The sequence below is a fragment of the Cornus florida genome, unplaced genomic scaffold (assembly GCF_030987335.1).
Source record: "Cornus florida cultivar Cherokee Brave unplaced genomic scaffold, ASM3098733v1 CherokeeBrave_3.0.0_Hap2_Chr08, whole genome shotgun sequence".
In the NCBI taxonomy this organism is placed as follows: Eukaryota; Viridiplantae; Streptophyta; class Magnoliopsida; order Cornales; family Cornaceae; genus Cornus; species Cornus florida.
In genome coordinates this window covers 63,351,264-63,378,191 of record NW_026775578.1, presented here as the reverse complement: position 1 = coordinate 63,378,191, position 26,928 = coordinate 63,351,264, and the positions used below count along the sequence as shown (strand labels likewise).

Here is a 26,928-nt window from a genome sequence, read left to right as displayed (position 1 = left end):
CAGTTACCTAGTATATATATATATATATATATATATATATATATATATATATATCCTAACAAATAATAGGAAAATAAATCCTAATAAATTCCTAAAAATATCAGAAAAATTCCAGAAAATTACAGAACAATTCTAGAAAATAAAGAAACCATAATTAACTCTCTTGGGTCACAAATCCACCTATAGATTGATTTTAAAATATACATAACACCTATATATATCAATTAAAATCCAATAATCTAAAAATCAAATATAATAGTTTATACTTTTTAATTATTCCGATCTAACCATAATTTTTAAACAAATAAATTTAATTAAAGCCTTGATACTCAAGGTGAAATCCTTATGAGTTCTAAGAGGAAAGTTAGAGAAAACTCGCCTGAAGGTTTCGAAACGAAACCGACGCTTTAAGCTTTAATTATCTCTTTCAATTCCGACGTCCTCCTTTTCAGATCCGACCTCCTCCTTGTCAGCCCTTCTTCTTCCTCTCTCTCTGTCTGTTTTATTTTTCTAACGTGTAAAACCTTTAACCCTAAAGCCTTATGTGTATTTTTATACACCTTAAATTCCAAATCCTATTCCAACTAGTATTATGAATTAAAATAATAATCTTTAAATAATTTATATCTATAAACATATATATATATATAAATATATATTCCTTCCATAATTAACTCATTAGTTAATTAAATCATATATACTTATAAATATCAATAAATATATATCTATATATATATCTTTCCATAACAATTATTAATTAATTATATTTATATATAATTATATATATATATATATATATATATATAAATATAATTGATACAAAAGTGATCATTTAAATAATTAAATAACCACGGACCTTCATTAATTAACCCAATAAGGTTTCATACAAGCCCAAGACCACATCTTTTGGTCCAACTTTCCTTAAGCCCAATCCAATTAATTTAAATAAATAAGATAATTAATTAAATACCGAAATTAAAATAACTAATTACATGAAGCACATAAACAAACAAGAATTTACAACTAAGTCATATAATACCAATAAAATCAACACACCAATAATTCAATCAATAATCAACCACACAAACAATCAATCATCATACATAATCACGAAATATAACTTAATTAAAATAAGATAATTAATCTAGCACTCAATAAAATAAAATAAATCATTGAAAAATAAAATAAAATAATTAATCCTAATTAATAAATCTTTTAAAATTATCGGGGTATTACAGTTATAAGCATTCTGACCTAGACCTTGAAATGTCACACCTGTAAAATTATGCGATCACCCACGTTTATGATCCACTCCCCTTACAAGATTTTTATTCTAGGCAAAGCTGAAGCATTCCATAAAATTTCTGTATTTTCTTTTTCTTGGGTCTTTAAAACCATGACCAATAGATATTTGGTGAAGAAAGGTTCTCTTGTCTGTCTTAAATTGTTAAAAATATGGAATTTACTGTTATTCGTGTCTCCATGGCATTAAATACCCATAGAAACATTATTTTTTCCCTTATCTACATCTATAATTTTATTTTCTGTTCTTTGAAATATGGATTGACACGTAGGGATTATGATGGGATAAAGACCGGAACCCTAGGCTCTGATATAGAGTTGCACAAAGTCTGTGATCTACACCTAGAGGGAGGTGAATGGGTCTTGTAACTTTACCTAATTTTTACCATTTTTTGAATTCTTAACTAAATCATCAGAACTTCAAATTCAAATTAAAAATAAGTAATGAAATTCAATCAGTCCATCATGCTAAAAATCATGCTGTTCAATTAGTAAAACCTAAAAGCAGTAAAAAGCATGAAGACAGGACAACAAAAATTTTACGAGGACGGGACCTAGTCCAGGCAAACTAAACCCACTATGAGAAAGAAGTTACACCTAGGTTAACAATTCCAAAGCCCTCTTGACACAGACTGATCCACCAAATGCTCCATTCGAGTCTTCATGCACACAATCCGTTCTTCAACAGACCCGCTCCTCACGCGGTTCGCTTCTTCGGCCAGTGATTTTGTCTACAATGACCAGTCGTCCACATCAATCTCTGTTTAATTGAATAACTGCTGTTGTTGAACTTGTTCAAATCAGCTCCGCAGCAAACACATTGTCAACACACTCAAACGACAATCGCCAATCTAATGAAATTGAAAAGAAAAATATGCACTCAATTTTGCTCAAAACCTCTCAAAAATAAAGTGTGTGTGTGTAATGGATTTGTCCTATGGTAGTGTATTTGTAGACAAATCAGTGTTGTAGAGAGAGAAGGCTTTTTTTTTTTTTTTGATAAGTAAGAATTCATTAAAGGCGCTCAAAAGGGGAGCCCTCCCAAGAGAAAACAGTATAGAGAGAGGTTTTTTAATGTCATAAGCAGAAAATGAAACTGCTTTTTCGAATAGCTTGATCGATTGAGAGAGATGTGGATTGATCGATATGACTTCAGAAGCCCTTGATCTATACCTCGATTGATTGAAGCATTCTGCAGTCCTATACTTAGATTTTTTTTTTAAAGGTAGTTTCCTAAACACTTTGTGTATCAATTTGGATTTTCCAAATCAAATCATAAAATCTCAAAACCTTGGTGTATGAATGCATGAACTCTAATTTGCTGACCACGTAGAAGTGTCAACGTACCCTTATATCCTTGGTCTAGAAGATTATGCTTTTTTTATTTATATATATATAAATTAAATTCATTCAAGAACGCTCAAAGCAGAGTACACCAAAAAAGAACTACACAGAAAAATCCAACTCTACAGTCTCCAAACTCCCTATGTGCTTTTACCTTTGAATGTAGCTTGAATTCCATCTTGGACCATGAGCAAAAGGTAACAAACTAGTGGTGCAACTCGGGCAGGTTAGAGGCTCAACCCAAAGTATAAAATCTTCAACCCTAACCCAACCCGACCACTAACCCGAGCCCAACCCATTCTTAATTTTTTAAGCTCAGGTTGAATTTGGGCTTCCAACTCGGATTGATACTTCGGGTTGATGTACTAACAAATGGAATAACCTTAATAATGAAGATATTGGCATGACATAATAACAATGGATCAAAAGCTTACAAGTTTAATCATGTTATTACATTACATGGTCCATAGATAAAAACACAAAAGCTAAATGTGCAATATTGTAAATCCTAAATTAGAACAAAGTTTACATATAGAAGCCCTCATAAACGAACATTAATAACATTACAAAACAACAAAAAGGAAGTCCTTGGTCTCTAAATCTTGTTCAAGGCTAAGCAACATCAGATCCTCCATTCTACAAAAGGAACATGACAATATGAAGATATGGAGAAGCTGGAAAAAATTATGGAATATATAAATCATTTATGAAAATTATCTCACATAACCATAATAGTACCTCTTTTAAAATTTTCTAGATGACTCTCCAGTGGTGCAAGCTCCAAGTTTGTTCACCAAACCTAAAAAATACAAGGGATAACTTAAAAAGTCCATTACTATACATCTTGGGTCCACCTCTTGAAACAGTGATAAACCAATATATTCACAAGCAGTAAATCAAAAAAAAATTTCTTTGATAAGTAAGATTGTATTAAGATGCGATCAAAAGGGGAACGCATCCCTCAAAAGGTAGATGTGTGCAAATAAAAAAAATTTAGACAAGCATGTATGTGTATGTGTTGCGCTACTAACCTAATTGGAGAGAAAAAACAAAAACTAGTGATGTACTAGTCAATTTTAGTCAGCTCTGAAACCCCTTCATACGCTTTTGAAGTTCCCAGAAGAGTTCTAAAATTAGTAATCTATTGTTTTTTTTTTTTTTTGGACTTTAATGCATTGTCTTCAACGACACAACAAAACTAGTGATACCAGTTACTCCTCTTATGTGGCTAAACAAACATGTCATACAAAATATGATTCAACTAAGGAAAGATATAGCAGTCCTCATCACATACTGTAAACCAAATGCAGACTAACAGCTGAATAATCCTAATACTGCATAAAAAACTAGCTTCAAAAATAGTAAAACACCAAACTTCAGATGTTGCATTTACAGCTAGGAAGTTCTGCTCAGAAAAACTAGTTTCAGTTCTGATACAAAAACATTGAACCACCAAACTTCAAGTGCAACATGGCAGAATTGTGCATGTATTCAGTTCTAACACAAAAACAGTAAAACACCAAATTTCAATTGCAACATGGTAGAATAGTGCATGTACAATCTGATACAAAAACAGTGCATGAAAAGATACAAAAACTGTAACAAAGTAACATCTTTCTCTAAATCTTCGAGTTCCTCTAGTTTTTCTTCTATCTCAACAGATGTTGAAGAACTCCTAAGCCAATCTTGGACACAAATTAAACAGTCAACAATTTGAGGAGTTAAAGAACTACGAAATGAGTCAAGTGCTCAACCCCTGGTACTAAAAGCCGACTCTGAAGCCAGGGTTGATGGGAATTGCCAAAATGTCGTGGGCCATATGTGAAAGAACACAACATGTAGAGGTTTTTGCTTTCCACCACTCCAAAATGTCAAAATTTAGTAATTCCTCTTCAACGGCATCTTGTAAGTAACATTCTAAGTCGGACTTAATCACCTCAATTTACTCAACTTTTAAGTATATACACCAATTCTTCCTATTCTCAACAAGAATAGTATCTACCCCCCCTCCATATCATCCATTTCAATATCAACATTCCTTTAGTTGACTCAGCATCTTTCGCTAACTCAATTGATGAATAATTTTGATACAGATGATCCATGACATCTGTTATCTTCCCAATCAACTCTTCAACCTTGTTTCTCAAACAAAATGATGCAAAACAATATCTCACATACCCTAGCTTCTAATGAGGATCTAAAACCACGGCTATGATCAATAAAACATTAATTTTGCCAATGTTGCAATGCCATATCACCGAAGAAAGTATTTTCACTTTTTGTAGCAAAGTTTGGATTCCACTCACTTCTTGAAAATAAGGTTTAGAAGTGGCGAACCTAGACCCTGATACACGCTTTGTGATAAAGTTGAAAGCGCTTCAAGAACTTGTGTAAATTCTTTTCTGTCAAGGACCATTCTTAAGTTAATGTGAAAATTTTCCATCTTGCTCCTCCAACTGCTCAAAGGTTTTTGTTACTCAAATGTTGCACCAAGCATAAAATAAGTTGAATTCCATAGTGTTTGCACATCCAAGCACACTGATCTTTTAGATATAATCTTCTCCACCTTAAAACGCTGCTTGAAATTTTGATAATGAGAAGGATAACTCCTAACATACTTCACACAATCACGAATGTGAATAATTAAATCACTTACCTCGTCAATTCCTTCCTTCACTATCACATTCAAGATGTGTCCAAAACACCGTACATGAAACATATTACCATCCAATAACAACCCTTATTAAACCTCCTCTTCAAAGATAAAGCTGTCACATCATTAGAGCCTGCATTGTCAATAGTTAAAAGTGTGAATTTTCTCGATTCCCCACCCTAACAAACAAGTTTCAACAACTTGTACAATGATTTCACCATGATGTGGAGTTGGAAGCACACAAAAGTTAATGATCCTTTTTTGTAACTTCCAATCTTTATCAATATAATGTGCCATAAGACAGATGTAGCCGAGATTTTAGATGGAAGCGCACAAATCAGTGGTGATACAAATTCATGACGCTGAGATCAAAAGTTAATTTCAGTTTGTTTCTCGAACTATTCAGTTTGTTTCTCACTTTTATAAATATTAAAGAAATCTTCTGTCAAAGTAGTTCGAGAAACCAATTGAAATTTCGGCTGCAATACACTAAAAAATATTTTAAAGCCCTCTTTCTCCACAGAACTAAAAGGAATAATCATTCTAGTGATATAGCCCTCTTTGCGACAAAAGTAGTCCCCACTCTCTTCCTTGTGCCCTCGAAGGTGCTCCTCATGTGTCAGCTTGGACTTTCACCTATGCCTTTACTCACTTGTGGCTCCATTATAGTTAAAGTGGTTCCTCATTCTCTAACAGCTTTGGGTTCCAACCACAAATCAGGAACAATATCCTCGACCCATTCCAAGCCCTGACACCAAACATTTTTCTAATACATTAGCTTATTGAGATCATCGTGTCCAAGTTGCAGCTTTTGCTTTTAGTATGTAAAGTTCTCCATATCTTTGCGACACACACACACACACACACACACACCAGTCCTACAATATAGATCAGGAACAGCTTTTCTGAAACTGTTGTAAGCCCCAATTCTGAAAACTTCAACTCATGCATTATTTTGTCGGGGTCATCCTATTCAAATTGCAACTTTTGCTTTTAGTATGAAGAGTTCTACATATATACAACAAAAACAAATGTATGCAAGCGTGCAACCTGTTGTTATAAATTCATACTGACCTACTAATAGTCTGAGTTACTAGAAGAGCATATTGAAAAAGGAGATGAGCAAAAGGGTGGGTAATGATTATTTATGCATCATTATTGGTTTTATTACCTCTAATTTATGAAGTAAGTTCTAATTAGTATGGTAAAGAGAGCACTGGGGGTTATTATTGGATACAATGGTAAAAGCTCAGACTAACAAGCATGAATGGCACTAAAGGTTATGTATGTTATGATTCTTTTTTTTTTCCCCCTTCCTCCAAGTTTGAGATGCAGAAGAATGGAAAAGAATGTGTGGAATTTATGATTCTGTATCTGGTGATTGTTATATTTGTCAAAGATGTGGTGTTGACAACCGAGATGAGGAGAGAGGAGAGAAAAACAGAAGGTGTAAAACAGAACTTGTTATATATGGACACTTTTGATAAACAGGGATTTTTTATTTTTTCATTTTCTTTTTGAAATAGGGGTTGTCACACACTTGTATCATCATTTCATATTTATTTTGTGCCACAAATTGCAATTTCAAATTAAGAAATCATAATTAAGAACCCAATTAAATAGTGGTCCTATGAATAAAAATTGAAACTAAACACTGAAATGAAATAAATATTCCAAGTATACTTATAAAGTATGCAATTTTGGAATGAAGACCATGACATGAGGGTAATAAATAAAAATTAAACAATTTTTTAATAATATAATTGTATAATTTTTATTTCTATTATTTACATTTAAAATAAGGCTTCATAATACTTTTTTTGGGTAGAACTAATTATTAGTTTGAGAGAGAGTAAACTTAAATAAATAAAAATAAATAAATAAATAAATAATTGATTGCATGTTATTTTTCCTTTCCGATAAAATTTTATATTGTTGTTACCAAGTTTATTATTATCAAGTATAGATCAGAAAAATATTGAAAAAAAGAGTTCGATGAGCCTTCCATCTATATAGTAGTTTATGGCTGACACACACACAAAGAAACTCACTAAAAAAGAAAGAACGTAACAACAAAACAAACTTCTCTCTTTTTTGGCAAATTGTTTTGCACCATTAAATTTTTGAATGAAATAAGAATTTTGAATAAAGAGGAACTTTTTCTACTGAAAATATTATTTTCGCCTATTTTGGACGGAAACGTTTTGGGAGAAGATAGACAAGTGCAAGAAGCTAAATTTTCTTATACTTTTTCTCTTCTTCTATCTAAACTCCAAAAAAGAATTTGAAATTTTTTTTTCCCTTTCTTTTCTAATTGATTCCATCTAACCAAACAAATCTTATCTTTGTGTGTGTGTGTATATTTCCGTTTTTAAATTATTAGGCCCTTTGCACTACTTATTACGTACAATTGACTAATTGGTTTGCTTCATATTTTGAATTCTGAAACTATGCCTGATTAAAATTCCGTACTTAACTATTTTCATCAGTGAAGCCTGTGCCACCTAAAAAAAAAAAAATACACACACACAACTTTAAAATTTTAGTATAACTACAATTTGAGGACCCTAAATGAACATTTAAGTAGTTCATTATTCATTTGTCAACCGATGTAAAAAAATAATAGTTTGTATTTTTTTTTCTTTATATTTTTCTTTTTATTGAAAAATTACTAAATAGTCACCAAATTTACAAAAAAAATGTCATTCTACTTGTCATTTACTTGTCATTTAGCTGTTGGACATTATTTGGAAACTTTTGATAAAACCCAAACTTGCAAGGTGGGCTATGAAAACTTGAAGTGTCACAAAACACAAACATCAAAGACTCAAGAGTAGATTAGTCGTTCCACCAGCCAAGTCAATGAAGCCAAGCAATAGGGGTTGTTTGTCACGACCAGAAGCAATAGGGGTTGTTTGGCACGACCCAAAAATTTTAACAAAATATTCTGATATCATTTTTGTCACACCCTAAAAATTTTAACAAAATGCTCTGATATCATTTGATACTATTTTGTCACAATTCGAAAATTTTAATAAAATTCTCAATTTATACAAATCAAAATATAGCAAAATACACTTAGGATCATAAAAAAAATTGTTCTCTTTTATACAAAGTCAATTTCTTCAATATACACAAAAGAAAAAATTCCAAATAAATAATTAAATCTGGCAACGACGACTCTTCCACCTAAACTCAAATCTAGCAATTTTCGCACATCTTCGGTACCTAAAATTAGAGGGTGGTGAGAAAAAAAGTTTTAGTAAAAAAATCATACCAAAAATTTCATGAAGGTTTAATAAAACAGCTTTACAAGATAAACATATACAGGTGAGTATAAATAAAATATATATGTATTTAATTAAAATATTTAATAAATTATTTAAAGCAAAATTATCCCAAGCCATTCAAAATATAGAAAATCTTATACTAAAAAATAAATATTTCCTCACAAAATCATCAAAGCCTCAAACTCCAACCTCCTCTGCAAACTCGGCTCCTCTCTGTAACTCCTCAAAACTTTCGGTTCCTCCTGTCTTTTTCTAATTTTTTTTCTCTTTTGTCATTGTATTCGCTTAGTGCACAACTCCTTCAATATAAAGGCAAAACCACTGAGACAAGGAAAAAAAAATCAAGGAAGCATCATTTTTGGTGGATCCCACCACCCACTTTCTTTCTCCATCATCATTTATTTTCCCTTTCTTCTTTTTGACCTTTTTCTTATCTTTCCATTCTTCTCATACAAAGCCCCGTGAGAACTCAAACCAAAGCAATAATTTTGCTAAAAAATCTATTCGTGGGCCCCGCCATCACCTCTCTAAATCTCGGCTGCTCTCTTCTCTTCACTCATTCCATTATACTACGTATACATTATATATATATATTAAAAAAAGTAACCAACTAAATCAAAAACCACAAAATATCTCGTGAGTCCCGCACCAAAACCATCACAATTCTCATTTTTGCTTCCCTTTCCAACTGACGCAATCCAAAGATATATATATATATATATATATATATATATAAAAATATAAACTATATACACAAACTACACCTCCACTAAAATAACCTCAAAACAAAAAATCAAAATTAAATCAATTACTAATTTTCTTTCTTGTCACTTCGGCCAGCCTGCTCCCAACAAACATATATATATATATATAGCAACAAATCCAAATTCTGAACATGTAAAATTAAATAAGATCACTAAAAATTATGAAATAAATATAATTTAAAATCTTAAAAATTTAATTTGTCATATTGTCATACATGTATCATCATTTCATATTACTTTGTCCCACAAATTGCAATTTCAAATTATGAAATTGTAATAAAGAGCCCTATTAAATAGTGGCTGTATGAATAAAAACTTAAACTAAATGCTAAAATGAAATATATATATATATATATATATATATATATATATATATTCCATGGAACTAATGAAGTATGCAAGTTATGGAATGATGGACACGAAAAAGGAGGGTTTGTGGTCCTTTCATTTATGCAAATCCAAAGACCATATATATTCAAACTTGAAATGGAATTATGGAAGCGTTTTGTCTACACCACGCACAAAGACGTTTTGGAATTGGAAAGATTTTGGTGTAACTAGGAAGATAATAACGTCTACACCACGCACAAAGACTTTCTAGAATTGGGAAGACTTTGGTGTAACTAGGAAGATAATAACGAGTAAGTGAAATGGATCCCATTGTGATATCGATATATCGTTGGATGACAATTACGTTCTTAACACCTGTCTGTAGAGAATGTGTTCTATTTCATTAATAAAATTTGAGTTTTGCATATAAAGATTGAATTATTAAGTGGTTCGGGATCATGTGGTCCTAACCAATCAAGAAACGCTCATATATATCCAACTTGGAGAAAAACTTCCTTGCACCTTTAATACTTCGTTGTTTGTGCCATCAACCAATTGTATCATGTCACCTAAGTAAAAATATTTTATTTTAGTGAGTCTTGTCACTACATGATAATATTTAATAAGCTAGTAATACCATATCCTCGCTACAACCTGCTCAATTAAGTTTTTCTCCCAACCTTGCACCTATGAATCCAAGTTTATCACTGACAGAAAATAATAATATATAGAATTAGCAATTTTCCAGCCAAGTCAATGAAGTGGTAAAGGTTGTCATACGCTTGTATCAATATCTCATTTTACTTTGGTCCATGAATTTCAATATCAAACCAAGAAATCATAATTAAGACGTCAATGGAGACTTAAAATCTATATTCCGTGTAACAATGGAGACTTAAAATGGAATTATGTAAGCGTTTTGCCCGGATCACACATAAAGACTTTTGGCAAAACAGTCATGTCTAACTTATATGGGTAGACTTTGCTGTTGTGAAGACCTTGGTGCAATTGGAAAGATCGTAGCCAATGAATGAGATGAATCTTATTGGAAGTCAAAATTAACACGTTCGACTTTATTATTTGCTTTATTTTATTTATTTAAATATGCGTAATCGTCTGCAAATTATGTGCACCGTTCAAGTTCAGATATTTTGCATTATGTTAGAGTTGAAATTAATACATTAGAGTTTACAATTTGTCTCAAAAGATCACTTATCTATTGAGTCACTCGCGCGGGCTGTGGTGGTGTTGAATTCTCTAGCCTAAGCAAATGATAATTCAAATACCCACTAAAATAATAGCATGTCTCATACATCAAATAAAAATACATCAATAAATAAATTATTTTTAGAATGAACTTCATATACAAAATTGAAAATGGATACAAAAACACCATTGTGATTTTAATTACTGGCACCCAACAAATCAAATTGTTCAATGAAACCACCTACTTATAAATATAATAAATAATCAGGATAGAATCCTGGTAGGCACAAATAATTCTTTGAAGGGGTGTGGAAATAATAATAATAATAATAAGTTTAAAATTTTATTATATATAAGTAAAATTTGAGGGTTCTAAATGAACATTTAAGTAGTTTATTATTCATTTTTCAAGAAAATATAGAAAAGTATTATTTTCTATGTTTTTTCTCCCCTCTTATTTTCCCTTTTACTGAACAATAGGTATTTGTTATAAAAACACCCTGGAATACCGAAAGAAAATTATTAGGAGCTCATATCCACGAGTCGTGCCCTTATATTAAAAAAAAAAATGTATTTGTTATGAAAAGATTTGTTAAGCTTGTATGATAACAAAATTTGAACATTTTAATTGGTCATTTTGCATTAGTTAGTTATTGATGGGTGTAGGTGGAACTCATATCCTCGTACATGAAAGGCAGTATTTTTTAAAGCACTGTGCCTAATTTGAAATACGACTACAAAAGGCCCTGTGAAACAGAGTCAAAACAGAGTTTAAAGAGGGGAATAATTTAATGAAGTGTTCTTTGGTTTTGGTGGGACAACACGCAAAAGACTTTATGTGGAATTATGGAAGCGTTTTGCCCGCGTCATACGCAAAGACTTTCTACAAAGAGGGAAAAGAGGTTATGTCTAATATATATATAATCCAAAGCCCTGTGAAATAGAGTCAAAACAGAGTTCAAAGAGGGGAATAATAAGTGTTCATTGGTTTTGGTGGGACAACACGCAAAAGACTTTATGTGGAATTATGGAAGCCTTTGGCCCGCATCACACGCAAAGACTTTCTGCAAAGAGGTTAAAGAGGTCGCGTCTAATATATATAATCCAAAGACTTTGCAATTGCAAAGTCTTCGACGCAATAGGGAAAATAGCTAGTGAGTGATATGGATCCCATTGTGAGATATATCGTCCTATAACAATTACGTCCCTAGCACCCGATGGAGCCTATTTTGTTAAGAAAATTTGACAATTTTGTAGAAAGATTGCTTCAGAAAATATCGATCACATTACGTGTAGAGAAAATTTGAAAAGAAAAAATTATGAGGAAACACTCTTACTGTGAAGTGATTGGACACCATAATGAAACACTAGTTTTATTTTTATTAAGAGTCACCGAGATATTAGAAATTATTCCATAATCATTGGACCTTATTCGGGAAAAATTAGTAGGTAGTGCAGGACTATGTGGTCTTGGTCAATCACATAACGTCAATTATTTATACCCAACTTTGCACAGTAGGGTATGACTCCAAATTTGTCACAAAACAGAACATAAGAAGTAGAATTAACCATCGCCATCCAAGTCAATGAAGTGGTAGAAATTGTCACACACTTATATCATGATCTCATCTTACTTTGTTCTACGAAAGACTCCAATTAAGTAGTGGCTGTTTGTTTAAAACTTAAACGGCACGTTGAAATGAAATAAATTTTTTATGTGGAATTATAGAAGCGGGTTGCCTAGATTACACGCAAAGACTTTCAACATAGCCGTCATGTCTAACAAAGACTTTGCAATTGCAAAAACTCTTAAGTATTTAGAAAAATGGTAGCGATTAAGTTTTATAGAATTGTCAAAGCACTGGTTTCTCAAAAAAAATTTGAATTGCAACTTCAGATGACAGTGGTTGTGTAGGGTTTAGGTGGTGGGCTCAGATCCCTATCATTACTCATAAGCAAAAGATGTTGAACAACATCTCATTCTACCGTTTTAGGATAATGATTTCGGAGATAAACTCCCTACCATTAATTATTTTATGGATTTTGAAATAATTGAGGAGAGGTGCATGTGATTCGAAGAAGAACATGCGCCTAAAAATCAGTGCTTTGACATATTTTGTTAGGAATTGTATTGTGTTTTGACATTTTTCATGTCAAAAACAGTATTTGTTATTATACTGTTGCAATTCAAAAAAAAATTAGGAGTAGAAGAGAAGTTAGAAAATATTGTGTAATTTATGTCATAAAAAAAAGTGATATAAATATATTGTATAATTTATGTCATTAAAAAAAAAAATTGATGCAAACAAGAATTATATGATCAAATTATTATTATTTTTTTATTATCACTTGACTTTGCAAGTCTCATAAGAATTTTTCAAAACAAGAACTACTGATTTCCAGTGTCACCACTTCCAAAACCGAAGATAGATAGCTAAATCAGATGACGTGGAATTTACTCAATTTTCTTATATCCCAAATTCCCAATTGCAAAATATTAAAGTAGTAAATCCTAAAATAAAATAAAAACCACAGTTTGGCTTCGGTTGAACTTATTGGCTGTTGATATTAAATATGTTCATAAAATGACTAGAAAACAATAAGGCTGCTTAAAATATTGTTGTCTAGCTTACAGATTGATAACATCAAACAAAAGGCTTCATTTGTTTCGGGTAAAACATTATAAAAAAAATGCATTTTGTAATTTAAACTTTTTTGATTGCTTGCACAAAGCTTTACATAAAAATTTTGAATAAAGAAAAATAAAAGTATATTGGAGAATTATATTCATGTATAAATATTCACATTTTGTATTCTATTAAAGGCTTGAGTTAAGAGGAAAAAAAAAACATTTGATTACAATTACTTTCGGCTTCCCGTTCGTTAATCAAGTGAGTATTTTAGCACGTCACATATATTTTACATTTTATATTGTGGAATGTTGGAGAGTTCGAAATTTTGTATATTAGAAAGCTCGTAAAAACTGTTGTCGGTAGAAAATATTCAATAATAATAGAGAGTTTTATAGAATTGTAAACTATTTTTATGATTAAGTTTTATAGAATTGTAAATTATTTTCATAATTCTAAAAGATTATCTGCTATTGTGAATAGTAAATATTTCCATGTGTACACCTATTGAAAGCATTTAACTTCAAATATAAAAAAAAAAATTAAAAAAATTAAATAAAAGAAGTTTAGTCATACGATTTTAGCAATTATAGTTTAATCTAAACCTTCAAATTTAAACCTACATTTGAATTTCCCTATTACTCGTAAATTGAAAGTGATTACAAGTATTCAAATAATTTGGAGTTGATTGCAAGTATTCAAAATAATTAATCTTTTTTTAGAATTTGGTAAAACAATCTGGAATACTGAAGAAAATTATTAGTGAAAAGATTAATTATTAGTGATAACAAAATTTAAACATTTTGATTTAGTCATAACAGAGTATTCTATGAAACAGAGTTTAAAGAGGGGACAACACGCAAAGACTTTATGAAAAGACAGTACGTGGTTATTAGGAAACTTCCCTTGATGGTTCGCACCTGCCACCTGCTGCTATAAATACGTTGCACATCTTCCTTCAATTCCATTCTCATCCATCATCATCATCAATATATATTAAATCTTTTGATACAGTATTATAAGTTCAATATATATATATATATATATATATATATATAGCTAGTATTAGTTACTAGCTGTTGCTTATATCCTTGCATGATTATGGCAAAATCCATGACAGATGTTAGCATTAATCTTGCAATTGTGTTTCTGATTACTTCAGTAGTACTAACTTTTGATACAATTGTGGTCTTTTGTAGTGGAAACAACAGCTCTCATCATGTGGTTTGCGTGGAGAATGAAAGACAAGCCCTTCTGAAATTCAAGCAAGATCTAAGTGATCCTTCAAATCGTCTCTTCTCATGGGTTGCTGATCAATCAGGAGGGGACTGTTGCGAATGGGTTGGAGTTGTCTGTAACAATTTAACAGGCAATGTCCAGGAGCTCCACCTTCGAAATCGTTTTAATGATATTGACAACAGTTTGGGTGGTAAGCTAAACCCATCCTTACTTGATTTGAAGCATCTGACTCACTTGGATATTAGCGGCAACTATTTTATTGGGATTCAGATTCCAAGCTTCATTGGTTCCTTGGGGAGGTTAAGATATCTTAATCTCTCCCACTCTGTATTTGAGGGAGTCATCCCAAGTCAACTAGGAAACCTCTCTGGGTTGCACTTCCTTGATCTTGATGGAGATTTGGAAGGAGTGATTCCTCATCAACTGGGGAACCTCTCCAATTTGCACTATCTCAGACTTGGAGGTTATGATGGCAATCTATATGCTCACACTCTTGAATGGATTTCTGGTAGTTCCTTGTTACAGCACCTTGATCTGGAGTACGTGAACCTCAGCAAAGCACATGATTGGTTGCAGCAAATCAACATGCTCCCTTCTTTGGTAGAGTTACACTTGGTCTATTGTGGGATTCATCACTTTCCTCCTTTACATATTCTTAATTTTACTTCTCTTGCCGTCCTTGATCTTTCTTTTAACCGTTTTGAATCAATTCCACCTTTTCGTCTGAGAAACATCACCTCTCTTAGATATCTTGATCTTTCCTGCAATCTCTTCAATTCTACAACACCTGATTGGCTATCTAGTTTTAGCCGCCTTGAATACCTTGATTTGTCCTCCAATCTTTTCAATTCTGCAATACCTGAGTGGCTATCTAATTTTAGCCTTCTTAAACACCTTGATCTGTCCTTCAATCTCTTCAATTCTACAATACCTGAGTGGCTTTCTAATTTCAGTCATCTTGAATATCTTGATCTGTCATGGAATTTGTTCACAGGGGGATTGCCAAGATCCTTTGAAAATCTTTGCAACTTGAAAGTACTCAAGTTGCAAATGTTGAACTGGCAACTTGGGTTGGCAAGTGTTGAACTTGGTGGTGATATATTGGAGATTTCAAAGATTCTGTCCAGTTGCATTTTAGATGAAATAGAAACTCTAGATTTAAGCTACAATAAACTTCGGGGCCATTTTCCTGAACTTGGAAGATCTAAAAAATTGGTCTCTCTTGATCTATCTCATAATTCTCTTTCTGGTGAACTTCCAGTGTCCTTGGGAAGATTACATTCTCTGAAGAATTTATATCTTTATAACAATAATTTGAGTGGACCTCTCCCTGAAAGTTTTGGCCAACTTGCAAATCTAGAGAATTTATATCTCGAGAACAATAAATTGACTGGACCTCTTCCTGAAAGTCTTGGCCAACTTCCACATCTAGAAAGTTTTTCTGTGTCACAAAATTCATTACAAGGTGTCATCTCTGAAGTCCACTTTGCCAACCTCACACGATTGAGGTATCTTGATGGATCTGGGAATCAATTGTTCTTGACTGTTAGTCCAAATTGGGTTCCTCCATTCCAACTTCGGGAATTGTCATTCAGGTCATGTCGGTTAGGTCCACAATTTTCCCATTGGCTTCACTCACAGAAAAATTTAGAGATTCTAGACATATCACATACTGGAATTTCGGATACCATTCCTAGGTGGATTTGGAATTTATCATCTCAGATTTTCTCTTTAAATATCTCTCACAATCATATCCATGGTGAGATTGTAGATGAGTTTTTAGCCACATCTGTGCCATTCAGTGCAATTGACTTAAGTTCCAACCACTTTAATGGTACATTGCCTCGTTTGTCGTCAAATATATCGACACTGGATCTTTCGAACAATTCATTTTCTGGATCTATTTCTCAATTTCTGTGCTACAAGATGGATGAATCTAAGAACCTGCAACTTCTTAATCTGGAAAGAAATCTTTTGTCAGGAGAATTGCCAAACTGTTGGACAAGCTGGAATAACTTGGAGTTCATAAATTTAGCAAATAACAATCTAAGCGGCAAAATCCCAAGCTCCATGGGATCTCTAGATTTTCTCGAATCATTGCATTTACGAAACAATAGCCTATATGGGGAATTACCTCTGTCGCTGCAAAATTGCACAAGCTTAGTGGCTATTGATTTTGGTGAAAATGAATTTTCAGGAAGTATACCCACATGGATAGGAGAAAGGCTTTCAAATCTCAAGATTCTTATCCTAAGATCAAATAAGTTTCTAAGCTATATTCCTAAGAAACTTTGTGCACTCAGTTCACTTCAAATCTTGGACCTTGCACATAATAATTTTTCGGGAAGTATACCAGCATGTTTCATGAATTTGAGCGCTATGGCCATACAACAAAACTCAAGTCAACAATTGTCATACCATCCTAATTATACTCGAACCTCTTTTGAAGGTTTTTTAGAGAATGCATTGTTGGTAATAAAAGGACAAATGACGGGATATAGCACTATTCTTCAACTAGTTACGAGCATGGATTTTTCAGATAACAATTTATCTGGAGAAATTCCTGAGGCATTGACGAGTCTCCGAGGGCTTCATTCTTTAAATTTGTCATATAATCTTTTGACAGGAAGAATTCCAAAGAATATTGGTGCTATGGAACAACTAGAAGCCATTGATTTTTCCATGAATCATCTTTTTGGTAAAATCCCTCTAAGCATGTCAAGTTTGACATTTCTAAGTCACTTGAACTTGTCCTACAACAATTTGAGTGGAAAAATACCATCAAGCACTCAACTTCAAAGTTTTGATGCATTCAGTTATGTTGGAAACAGTTTATGTGGACCTCCTGTTAATAACAACTGCGGTGTTAATGATACACCATCTGCTATTGAAAATGAAGCAGACAAAACGGGCCATAGATTTGCAGTGGACTGGTTCTATGTTAGTATGGCACTAGGATTTGTGGTGGGGTTTTGGGCTGTAGTTGGTCCATTTCTGCTTAACAAGTCATGGAGATTTGTACGTTTTCAGTTCATGGACAATATCTGGTATAGGTTTCATAGCGTTATATGTTCATGTGGATGATACAGCAACATAAATAAAAATTGTGATCTTTATTAATCTATAATGTAATCTGTGATCTTCTGCATACATAGATGATTGAATTATGCTTTCATCATTCTCTTGCATCAATTTCCTATCTTCATCATCAGTCGCACTCAACATCAAAAGGCCATTTGTTTCTCTGCTAAGAGTGCCATAGTAGATTGAAAGCACTTAAAACACATATTTTAACTGCTTTTTGCCAGTAAATAAGGAAATTATGTGGCTGCATCTCTTTTTATTTTTATTTTCATTTTTAATTTTTTTCTTCGGTAATTTTAGATCTCGTATGAACTCACACACCAAGAAAAAAAATAAAAAATAAAAAATAAAAATGAATATGATGTTGAATAAGTACGTTATTAAAGTATAAAGTTGACCAAATCTTGACAAACCAAAAAAGCAAGTATAGACAATCTGTTCTTAAGGTATCTTATTATTTATTCATAGAAATGCAAACCATGAGGAATATAAAATAGATCACCCAATTCTAGGTCTAAACGAAAATCAATGACTAAATAAAAATAAAAAGTGTATGCAGTGCCATATATACAACCCATATATAAGATGTTAGGAGAAAAAGAACAAAGGCAGATTTAATCTTAATATTATTTCGACAAAGAGCATGCTTTTATATTCAAACAACGACTTCAAATTTTTTTTTTTTTAATTATTATTATTATTTTATTTATTTTATGAACTTTTCATTAAGCGACATCGAAAAATAATTGAATATATGTATGTATATATAAATATGATTTTAGTCCACATATCTATATGTTTAGGTACTTTGAAGGAGAAATTACCAGATGACAATTGGAGAACCGATTAAATACAAACTTCGAGATTAACAATATATATATATATATATATTTACAAGGGTATGTTAATATATTATAAAGTGTCATGATTGGAAGAATTTCATTAAATTAATCCACCAAATGTTAAATAGACCAAAATCATTCAATAATTTCTCACTTTTGAAGGCACTTCGACATTTAAAATAGTTGTAAAATTGACTCAAGCATTCAAACTCATTTATATATAATACATGCATGTATTCAATTATGTGTGCATATGTATCCTAGTAACATCCAAACCAAAATGCAATAAGCATGCAAACTCATTTTCATTCACATTTTTATTTTATTTTTACATTTCTCGTTTAACAATAAAATTTAGAGTCACTTACAAATTTACAAAGAACTTTCATATTAGAGCAAATTACACACTAATAGAACGTTAAACAATTATTATTTTGACTTTGTGTGAAAAGTCAGTAATGCCCTGTTTTTCATAAAAGGACTGGCAATATTATCCGTTGAAAAAAGAAGGCTAGGGAGTGTCGCCAAATCTCAGAAATGGTCAAAATAACAAACGTTAAATGATTTACCTGTGTGTAATTTGACAAAACCTCATGTGAGTATGGTTCAAGATACGGAGAGCTTCTAAGAGAGTGCAGACACACAAATCCATCCAAATATGAGCTGTAAAAGTAAGTATTCTTTCTCATCTACAAATAGATCTACAACTCATGCTCAAGCAGTAAATTTTCCACAACACTGTCATGTGATCATTAAATTTAGCATACATTGAACAAAACGAAGGTTAATTAATTGCGAGAAAATCAAGATCACTGCATGCAGAAGTGTGTATATTGTTTATTCAGCAGAGTTAATTTGCCTATACTTATAGGCAAAATGGCTACTAGCCTACTATGGATGTTTGTTCCGTTTATGAGCTGTACGAGCGTACATAGTCTGTTCCACACCATTACAAGTATAGGCAAAATGATTCCACACCATTACACTAAACCAAATACATAGTCTGTTCTGCAATCATCACCTTATATATATACATAGTGCTCAAATGATTCTGAATCACTTCCCGGCAAGCTTTTCTCATCAAATCCACCTTACAATAGCCATTAAATAGAGACGACCGGTTTATACTGTTAATATCACAAATTTATTTGTTTAATAAAATAACAAGGCGCGATTGACGTCGCCAACCTTGGAGCTCTAGAACGGCATGTATTCATTGAGAAGCTCTTGAAGAAAATCGAGCAAGATAATCACCAGTTGTTATGAAAAATGAGAGAGAATTGACAGGAAAACATAAATCATTTAATTTTGTCCATCCTTTAATTTCTACCCTTAAATATATTGTTCATTCATGGTCATACTCGTAGTTATAGTTATAGTCATTCATGCATATTGCATAGAAAGAAAAAAATAATAATAATAATAATTAATTGTGAACCTATCTTTACCTGAACTTGTGATCGGTAAAGAATACTCTGTTTCATCATCATCATTATGAATGGGGTTAGAAACATGAACTTTATTTTCCATTCTCTATTCCAAGTAAACACTCATATCACTTAAACAAACATTCTCATTACAACTGTATAAATTAATTCTTCTTACCAGTTAATGTTCCTAGATACCATGTTGCTATTCTAACTATTTGTTTCTTATTATTTTGATTTGTCCTCCTAAGATGAGAACTCGTCATGAAGATTTGTATTTTCTTTCCTCACAACTTCCGGTGTTTCCTCGTTGTTCTACAAGAAAAATAGAACTATTCAAAGTCACAAACATTCCCCCTTTTCTCTTTCATATTTTTCCCTTTAACTTTCCAAGGCAAACATTAAAAAATGAAGTTCAGTAATTTGTTTTTATTTTTCCGTTTCCTGGTCTCCAAGTTTCAGATACATCCTTTAAAAAAAAAAAAAGAGATGAGAGGCCTCTTACAACTTTATTTTTAGCTTAAGCAGTTTGTCGGACAGTTCTTTGAATTGAAAAAATAACTATTAAAAATGTTTTTAGAAAGTGAGTAAAATTCAGTTGCTTATATGACTCAGAAGTTTAGGTAAGAAAAATACTTTTACCACAGTTTTTGTGCAATGCAATACATCCAAAGCTGACAGTTTAGCATATTTTTCTATACCTGAATTGTTGGTCACTGGACACTAAAACAGATGTATAATGTTGAACAGGCTATCACAAATATTGTTGGACGCAATTCTCATGCAAATAGGATCAAAATTCTTCAAATTGTCCGTGGCATCATCAAGCCTTCAAGGTTATCATTAGCGCTAATTAATTCTTTGTTGTCTTCTTTGTAAAACAAAATTACCTCACATAAACATAGTTTTTGGCAGGTTGACACTGTTACTGGGGCCTCCGGGCTGTGGGAAGACCACTTTGTTAATGGCACTTGCAGGGAAACTAGACCAAACTCTTAAGGTTTTCTGCTCCTTATTTATCGTACCCCTATCAAAGAAATACAAGCCAAAAGTTAAAATATAGCATTAATAGTGAGAAAGAATTCACAGAAACAATCAACATTCTTGCATTGTATCCAAAACTTAGTAAAAAGCTTTAAATAGTTAAAAGTCCAAAGTTAGACTTTCTAATTAATCATAATCACTTATAGAAAAAAATCTTTTCTCATAAAATCTTCATTTTAGGTCACAGGAGACATCTCCCACAACGGTTACAAGTTGAATGAGTTTGTTCCTCACAAGACGTCAGCTTATATAAGTCGATATGACCTGCACATTTCTCACATGGCTGTGAGAGAAACACTAGACTTCTCAGCACGTTGTCAGGGCATTGGAAGCAGAACAGGTAGATTTCTTTCTGAGAATCACATTCATGATCACATTCTTACAGCTATATTATGTTGATCTGATGACTAATTTTTTTGGTATTGAAGAAATCATGAAGGAAGTCAGCAGAAGGGAGAAGCAAGCTGGAATTATCCCAGAACTAGACATAGACACTTACATGAAGGTAAAAAATAATGTTCCACAAAATTATGGCAGCTTGGTCCATTCTCTTCCTGACTATTTGCGATGGTAAATTACACCAACAGGCAATTTCCATAGAAGGATTAAAAAGAACTCTTCAGACAGACTACATTTTAAAGGTAACTTTCCTCAACAAAGTTAAAAAAAAAAAAATCAAGAACCACTTTCCAACTTTTGTTTAGTCAAAGGCTATTATTCTACCACCACTTTTATGGCTATTCAGATCCTTGGGCTGGACATTTGCGAGGATACAATTGTGGGAGATGCTACGAGAAGAGGGATATCAGGTGGTCAAAAGAAAAGGCTAAAAACAGGTTGGGGCTACAGAGTTGTCATTGACTGTTTCTAGACCTTCTGTCTTCTACAAGCAAAGAGATTTATACTTTTACCCTGCATGGGCTTATTCCATTCCAGCAGCCATTCTGAAGATCCCATTTTCATTTCTAGATGCTTTTCTTTGGACTGCTCTCACCTATTATGTCATTGGTTACAGTCCTGAACCAGAAAGGTATGTTCTTTAAAAAGGTATTCAATTATGCAAATAAATGTATTCCCCCTCTCCAAGTCCTAACATTATATATGCCTACAGGTTTCTTGGCCAGTTCCTTCTTCTTTTCCTTTTACACCAAGTAGCAATATCTTTTTTCCGTTTCGTTGCATCCGTGTTCCAGAATCCATCTGTCGGTGCATCTTGTGGTCTCTTCTCCTTGTTAGTAATGTTCTTATTTGGTGGCTTTATTATTCCGCGTCGTAAGGACATAGCATGATTTCATTTAAGACCATTCTATCCAAAGTAGATACTTCTGCTAACATAATTATATGTCTCTGTCAATGCAGCCATTTTGCCTACTTCGCTAAAATGGGCCTTCTGCCTTTCTCCATTAACATATGCAGAGATCGGTGTTTCAGTAAATGAATTCCTTGCCCCAAGGTGGCAAAAAGTAAAAGCAAAAGCTGGTTATTTTGTTGACTAGATCAATGAAGAGACCAATACAATTGTTTTCATTACAGTGAGTGCTTATTCAATCATTCTCTTTACAGGAGGTTTCATCACCAAATGCTACTATAGGCCAGCAAGTCCTAACAAAACGTGGGTTAAACTACAGTGGTTACTTTTATTGGATATCAGTAGGAGCATTAGTTGGATTTTGGATGCTTTTTAATATTGGATTCACCTGTGCACTGAGTTATTTAAAGCGTAAGCGTATCTTCCTCTCATGCAAATACTAACTAGAAAGAAAAAAAGAATCAAGTTATAGATGGTTTCTTCATTCACTAACCTTATCAGTTGAAAATAAAATGTCTTCAGCTCCAGGAAGATCTCGGACTATAATTTCTCATGAAAAGCTCTCTGACATAAGAGGGAAAGACAATCTCAGAAATATATCTCAAGAAAAAGAATGCCGTCGTGCTGATTCTTCCAAAACTCCTGTGGAAGAAGGAATAGGTAAGAAACTAATTGTATAACAAAAATATGGGTAAGAAGGTAGTTGTATGTTTCAACAGCTATCTGAAGTTGAAGGCAATACTATTACATATAACATTAATGGGGTCGTTTGTTCTTAAGCAGACTAATACTGACAAAGAGTCAATTAGTGTAACAGGGATGGTTTTACCGTTTGCCAATGACAATAACGTTCGAGAATGTGCAATATTTTGTCGACACTCCTAAGGTAATTGTATTATCCAGTGACGACTAATTCTAACACTGCTGGCATGGATATGACTTGAATTGATTAAGTTTCTTTCATACATCTGTTACAGAAAACGAGAGAGCAAGGTATCCAGCCAGAAAGGCTACAACTTCTACAAGATATTACTGGAGCATTTAGGCCTGGAATTCTTACAGCTTTAATGGGGGTTAGCGATGCTGGGAAAACAACACTTATGGATGTTCTTTCTGGAAGAAAAACTGGTGGTGTTATCGAAGGAGATATAAGAATTGGAGGTCACCCTAAAGTCCAAGACACATATGCCAGAATATCAGGTTACTGCGAGCAAACTGACATAAATTCTCCACAAATTACAATAGAAGAATCAGTGACATTCTCAGCTTGGCTACGCTTGCCATCTCACATTGATCGAAGAACAAAATCTGTAAGATGTCTCTACTTCCATTGAATATACTAGCAGTTTCCAACATTAATGCAATAAAGAAACAAGTTGCAATAAGTATTTAACATGAATCCTTGTATAACTCGCTTAGATATAAAAGAAAAGAAGAAGAAGAACATAGCCTATGGTAAAAGAAACTAACTGTTGCTTATCTGAATGCTTCATTCTTTACTTGAATGATTCACTAACGTTTGTATGTTACAGGAATTTGTTGCTGATGTTCTTCAAATGATTGAACTTGAAGATATTAAAGATGATTTAGTTGCTTATCCTGGTGTGAGTGGTTTATCAAATGAGCAGCGTAAGAGGCTAACCATAGCTATAGAGCTTGTATCAAATCCATCTATAATATTCATGGATGAACCCACTTCTGGTCTAGATGCCAGAGCAGCTGCAATTGTCATGCGAGTAGTGAAGAATATTGTTAAGACAAGGAGGTCAGTGGTGTGCACCATTCACCAGCCAAGTATTGACATATTTGAGGCATTTGATGAGGTAACTAAGTAGAACAATTCGGTATATAAAAATAAAATTAGTCCTGTGATAAATTATTAGCATCACAATAACAGTCACTTTGATCCTCCAACATCTCTAAAATGCTAAATATGCAAACAGATAGAGTCACCATGGTACACCACAAAAAAAAATAGAGAAGTTCGGTGCTTAATTTTGGGATATTGTCCCCACACACTCTAGTGTTGTATGAACAGCGTCATGTATATCTTTAAACTGAAAAAGGTTGCTAGTTACATGTTTCTAATCACAAAAAAATTAGTTGGTAGGGACAATTTACTACATGAGTCAACTTTTACCTCAACTAGTACTCATTACAGTATCTCCAGCTGATTAAATGAACAGAAAATTAATTCTGGACACGATTAGAGGGTGAGCCTTGGCGCAACAGAGGAACAACAACGTGTATTATGCAAATTTTAAGATTTCCAACTAACATGGCTTATTTATAAGTTCCTTATTCAGAGCAAAGGACCAACAATTTCCCCTTTCCAGCACTAAGTTTCCACCAATAAATGTGCAGCATCCAGTGCTGAATTTTTATAAGACAGAAAATTTAAATGAGACAATTGAATTGGCACTATATTTTTATTAAGATATTTTTCAAAATACATATAGCTATTTCCTTATGAGCGTTAAGGGAGTGCACATCTTTGCCAGGCAATAATTTAGTGGACATGTTAGCCTACAACTAAATGTTGAAGGATTTATATATTTAAGTTACACCCTCTCGAACAACTTGGAGTAGATGGTAGTTAACATGGTATTAGAGCCAAAGGTTTCGAGTTCAAACCTCACCGTCACCCTAATTAAAAAATTGAAAAACACGTGTTGGACCAAAAGAAGGCCACACGTGAGGGGGCGTGTTGAAGGATTTATATATTTAAGTTACACCCTCTCTAATAGCTTAAGCTTACACTAAATCCTATGGACGTAGTGCAAATGTTTCTAGACCACCACACGTCTTCTAGCAATTTTCATGAGTCTAACATAAGCTTGTTATTAAGATCTATGAGAATACCAATTAATCTTATTCCATCTAACAACCCTATATTTTTCAGCAAAGTGATAGGTAAATTCCTTGGTGCAATGAGAATACCAATTAATCTTATTCCATCTAACAACCCTATATTTTTCAGCAAAGTGATAGGTAAATTCCTTGGTGCAATGGCACTGAAAATAATAGAATGAAGATAACAAGCACAATTATGCATTTTTATGACTGAAAATGAAATTTTTGCCATACTTCTCTTGCCCATGAGCTTATACCAGTTAACTAATTTTAAGAAGTTCAGCACCAAAATAATTGATTTGGTCCTTTTAACACAACCCTTAGGATTATACACATTAACAGAACCCTTTTGTTCATCCTATCTACTGGTAGCCCTACATCATAATGCAAATCACCAACAGAAAGCACTCTTAATATGTAACTCAATATGGAAAAAGCATTATTAAATTGTAACTGCTTCTTAAGACAATAACCCCTTAAAATATTAAGGGGTCATTGCTTGGTTCAACAGTAAAAGCTTCGCTTTGACAATTGTGAGAATGCAGATCTGAGTCTCAAAGTAGCCACATTGTGCAAAATAATAGAAAATATAAAATATTTCTTTAGTCTTGTCCTCCAAGCAGACCATCTAAGCAATGTATTTTTAATTCTTTTGCTTTGGCAACAATATTGATACAAAATAGGTGTGTTGGATTATTTGGAGCTATTGGACCATCAAAAGCCTAATTGAAAGCTATAGAAATCAGTCCAGACTTCTTCTTTTTTTCTTAGCTAGTACTCACACAACCCCCTCCAAGGATCAGCCCAAACTTCAAATGACCATAACGTAACTTTCAAACAGGAAGAATTTACAGGAACTCCACAAAATTCAGGCGTTTCAATACAGTTCCTGTAACGACCCGAAATTAGGGGCAATCACAAAACATGATTTGGAAATTGTCCGAATAAAATTACCAAAATTAATCCCAATTACAAATCCAAAGTCCATTCATTGTCCCAAACAAACTTTAATAACCTCAAACAAACTCCCATTGTGCTACTCTGTTAAACACCAATTTTATCGGGTCCCAAACAGCGTCAAACAAAAATCGGCGTAGTGGTTAATCAGAAAATTATAGAAAATTCATTTTAAATCAGAACTGAGCAAACCAAAATGATTTGAAAACTAGATTCAAAGTGAAACACAGCTGAGCCACTCACGGAGGCTGAATATTTTCCAATTAAATCAGATTTGAGAAGTAAATAAGCAGAACTTAGTTCGAAGAAAATCTGGGCATCTTAAATACTTCCAAAATTTTTAGAAAATTCGTTTGATCTCTGAATTGGGAAAACTAAATTTATTTTGAAAGTACATTACGAAAGAATAAATCTGGAAGTTTTGGTAATGATTAGGTGTCAAAAAGTTGGTCAAATAATCCATTAAAACCCTGTTTTCCAGCTGCGATTTAAAGATAGATAGCATGCATTGTCGGATTTTTATAAAAATATTATGGAGCAATACTAGATGGATAAAGGAGGCTGTGATTAAAATTTGAAAGCATTTGGATCTCTACAGATCCTTATAAAAAACATTATTTTCCAATAAAATAAAGGTCCCTGTTTTGCATAATA

At 32.8% G+C, this 26,928-nt stretch overlaps 2 protein-coding genes and 1 long non-coding RNA gene across 5 annotated transcripts; all 3 read left to right on the top strand.

The window, feature by feature from the left end:
• Window positions 1-14,470: 14,470 nt before the first annotated feature.
• LOC132271872 (receptor-like protein EIX2) lies at window positions 14,471-17,885 on the top strand. The gene has a single exon (XM_059773373.1). It carries the CDS (start codon window positions 14,615-14,617, stop codon window positions 17,840-17,842), a length of 3,228 nt encoding a protein of 1,075 aa, XP_059629356.1. The 5' UTR covers window positions 14,471-14,614; the 3' UTR covers window positions 17,843-17,885.
• Window positions 17,886-21,315: 3,430 nt separating this feature from the next.
• Window positions 21,316-23,349, top strand: LOC132271882 (uncharacterized). 3 transcript variants are annotated; one of them, XR_009469872.1, is made up of 5 exons: window positions 21,316-21,495; window positions 21,584-21,660; window positions 21,693-22,185; window positions 22,267-22,618; window positions 23,282-23,349. It is a non-coding gene; the product is annotated as an uncharacterized LOC132271882 (long non-coding RNA). The 3 variants fall into 3 exon arrangements; XR_009469871.1 differs by having other exon boundaries at window positions 21,584-21,796; window positions 21,901-22,185; XR_009469870.1 differs by having other exon boundaries at window positions 21,584-22,185.
• Window positions 23,350-23,445: 96 nt separating this feature from the next.
• On the top strand, window positions 23,446-24,688 carry LOC132271876 (ABC transporter G family member 41-like). Its single transcript, XM_059773377.1, has 2 exons — window positions 23,446-23,774; window positions 23,997-24,688. The coding sequence occupies exons 1-2, from the start codon at window positions 23,532-23,534 to the stop codon at window positions 24,297-24,299; spliced, it is 546 nt and encodes a 181-aa protein (XP_059629360.1). The 5' UTR covers window positions 23,446-23,531; the 3' UTR covers window positions 24,300-24,688.
• The last annotated feature ends 2,240 nt before the right edge of the window (window positions 24,689-26,928 follow it).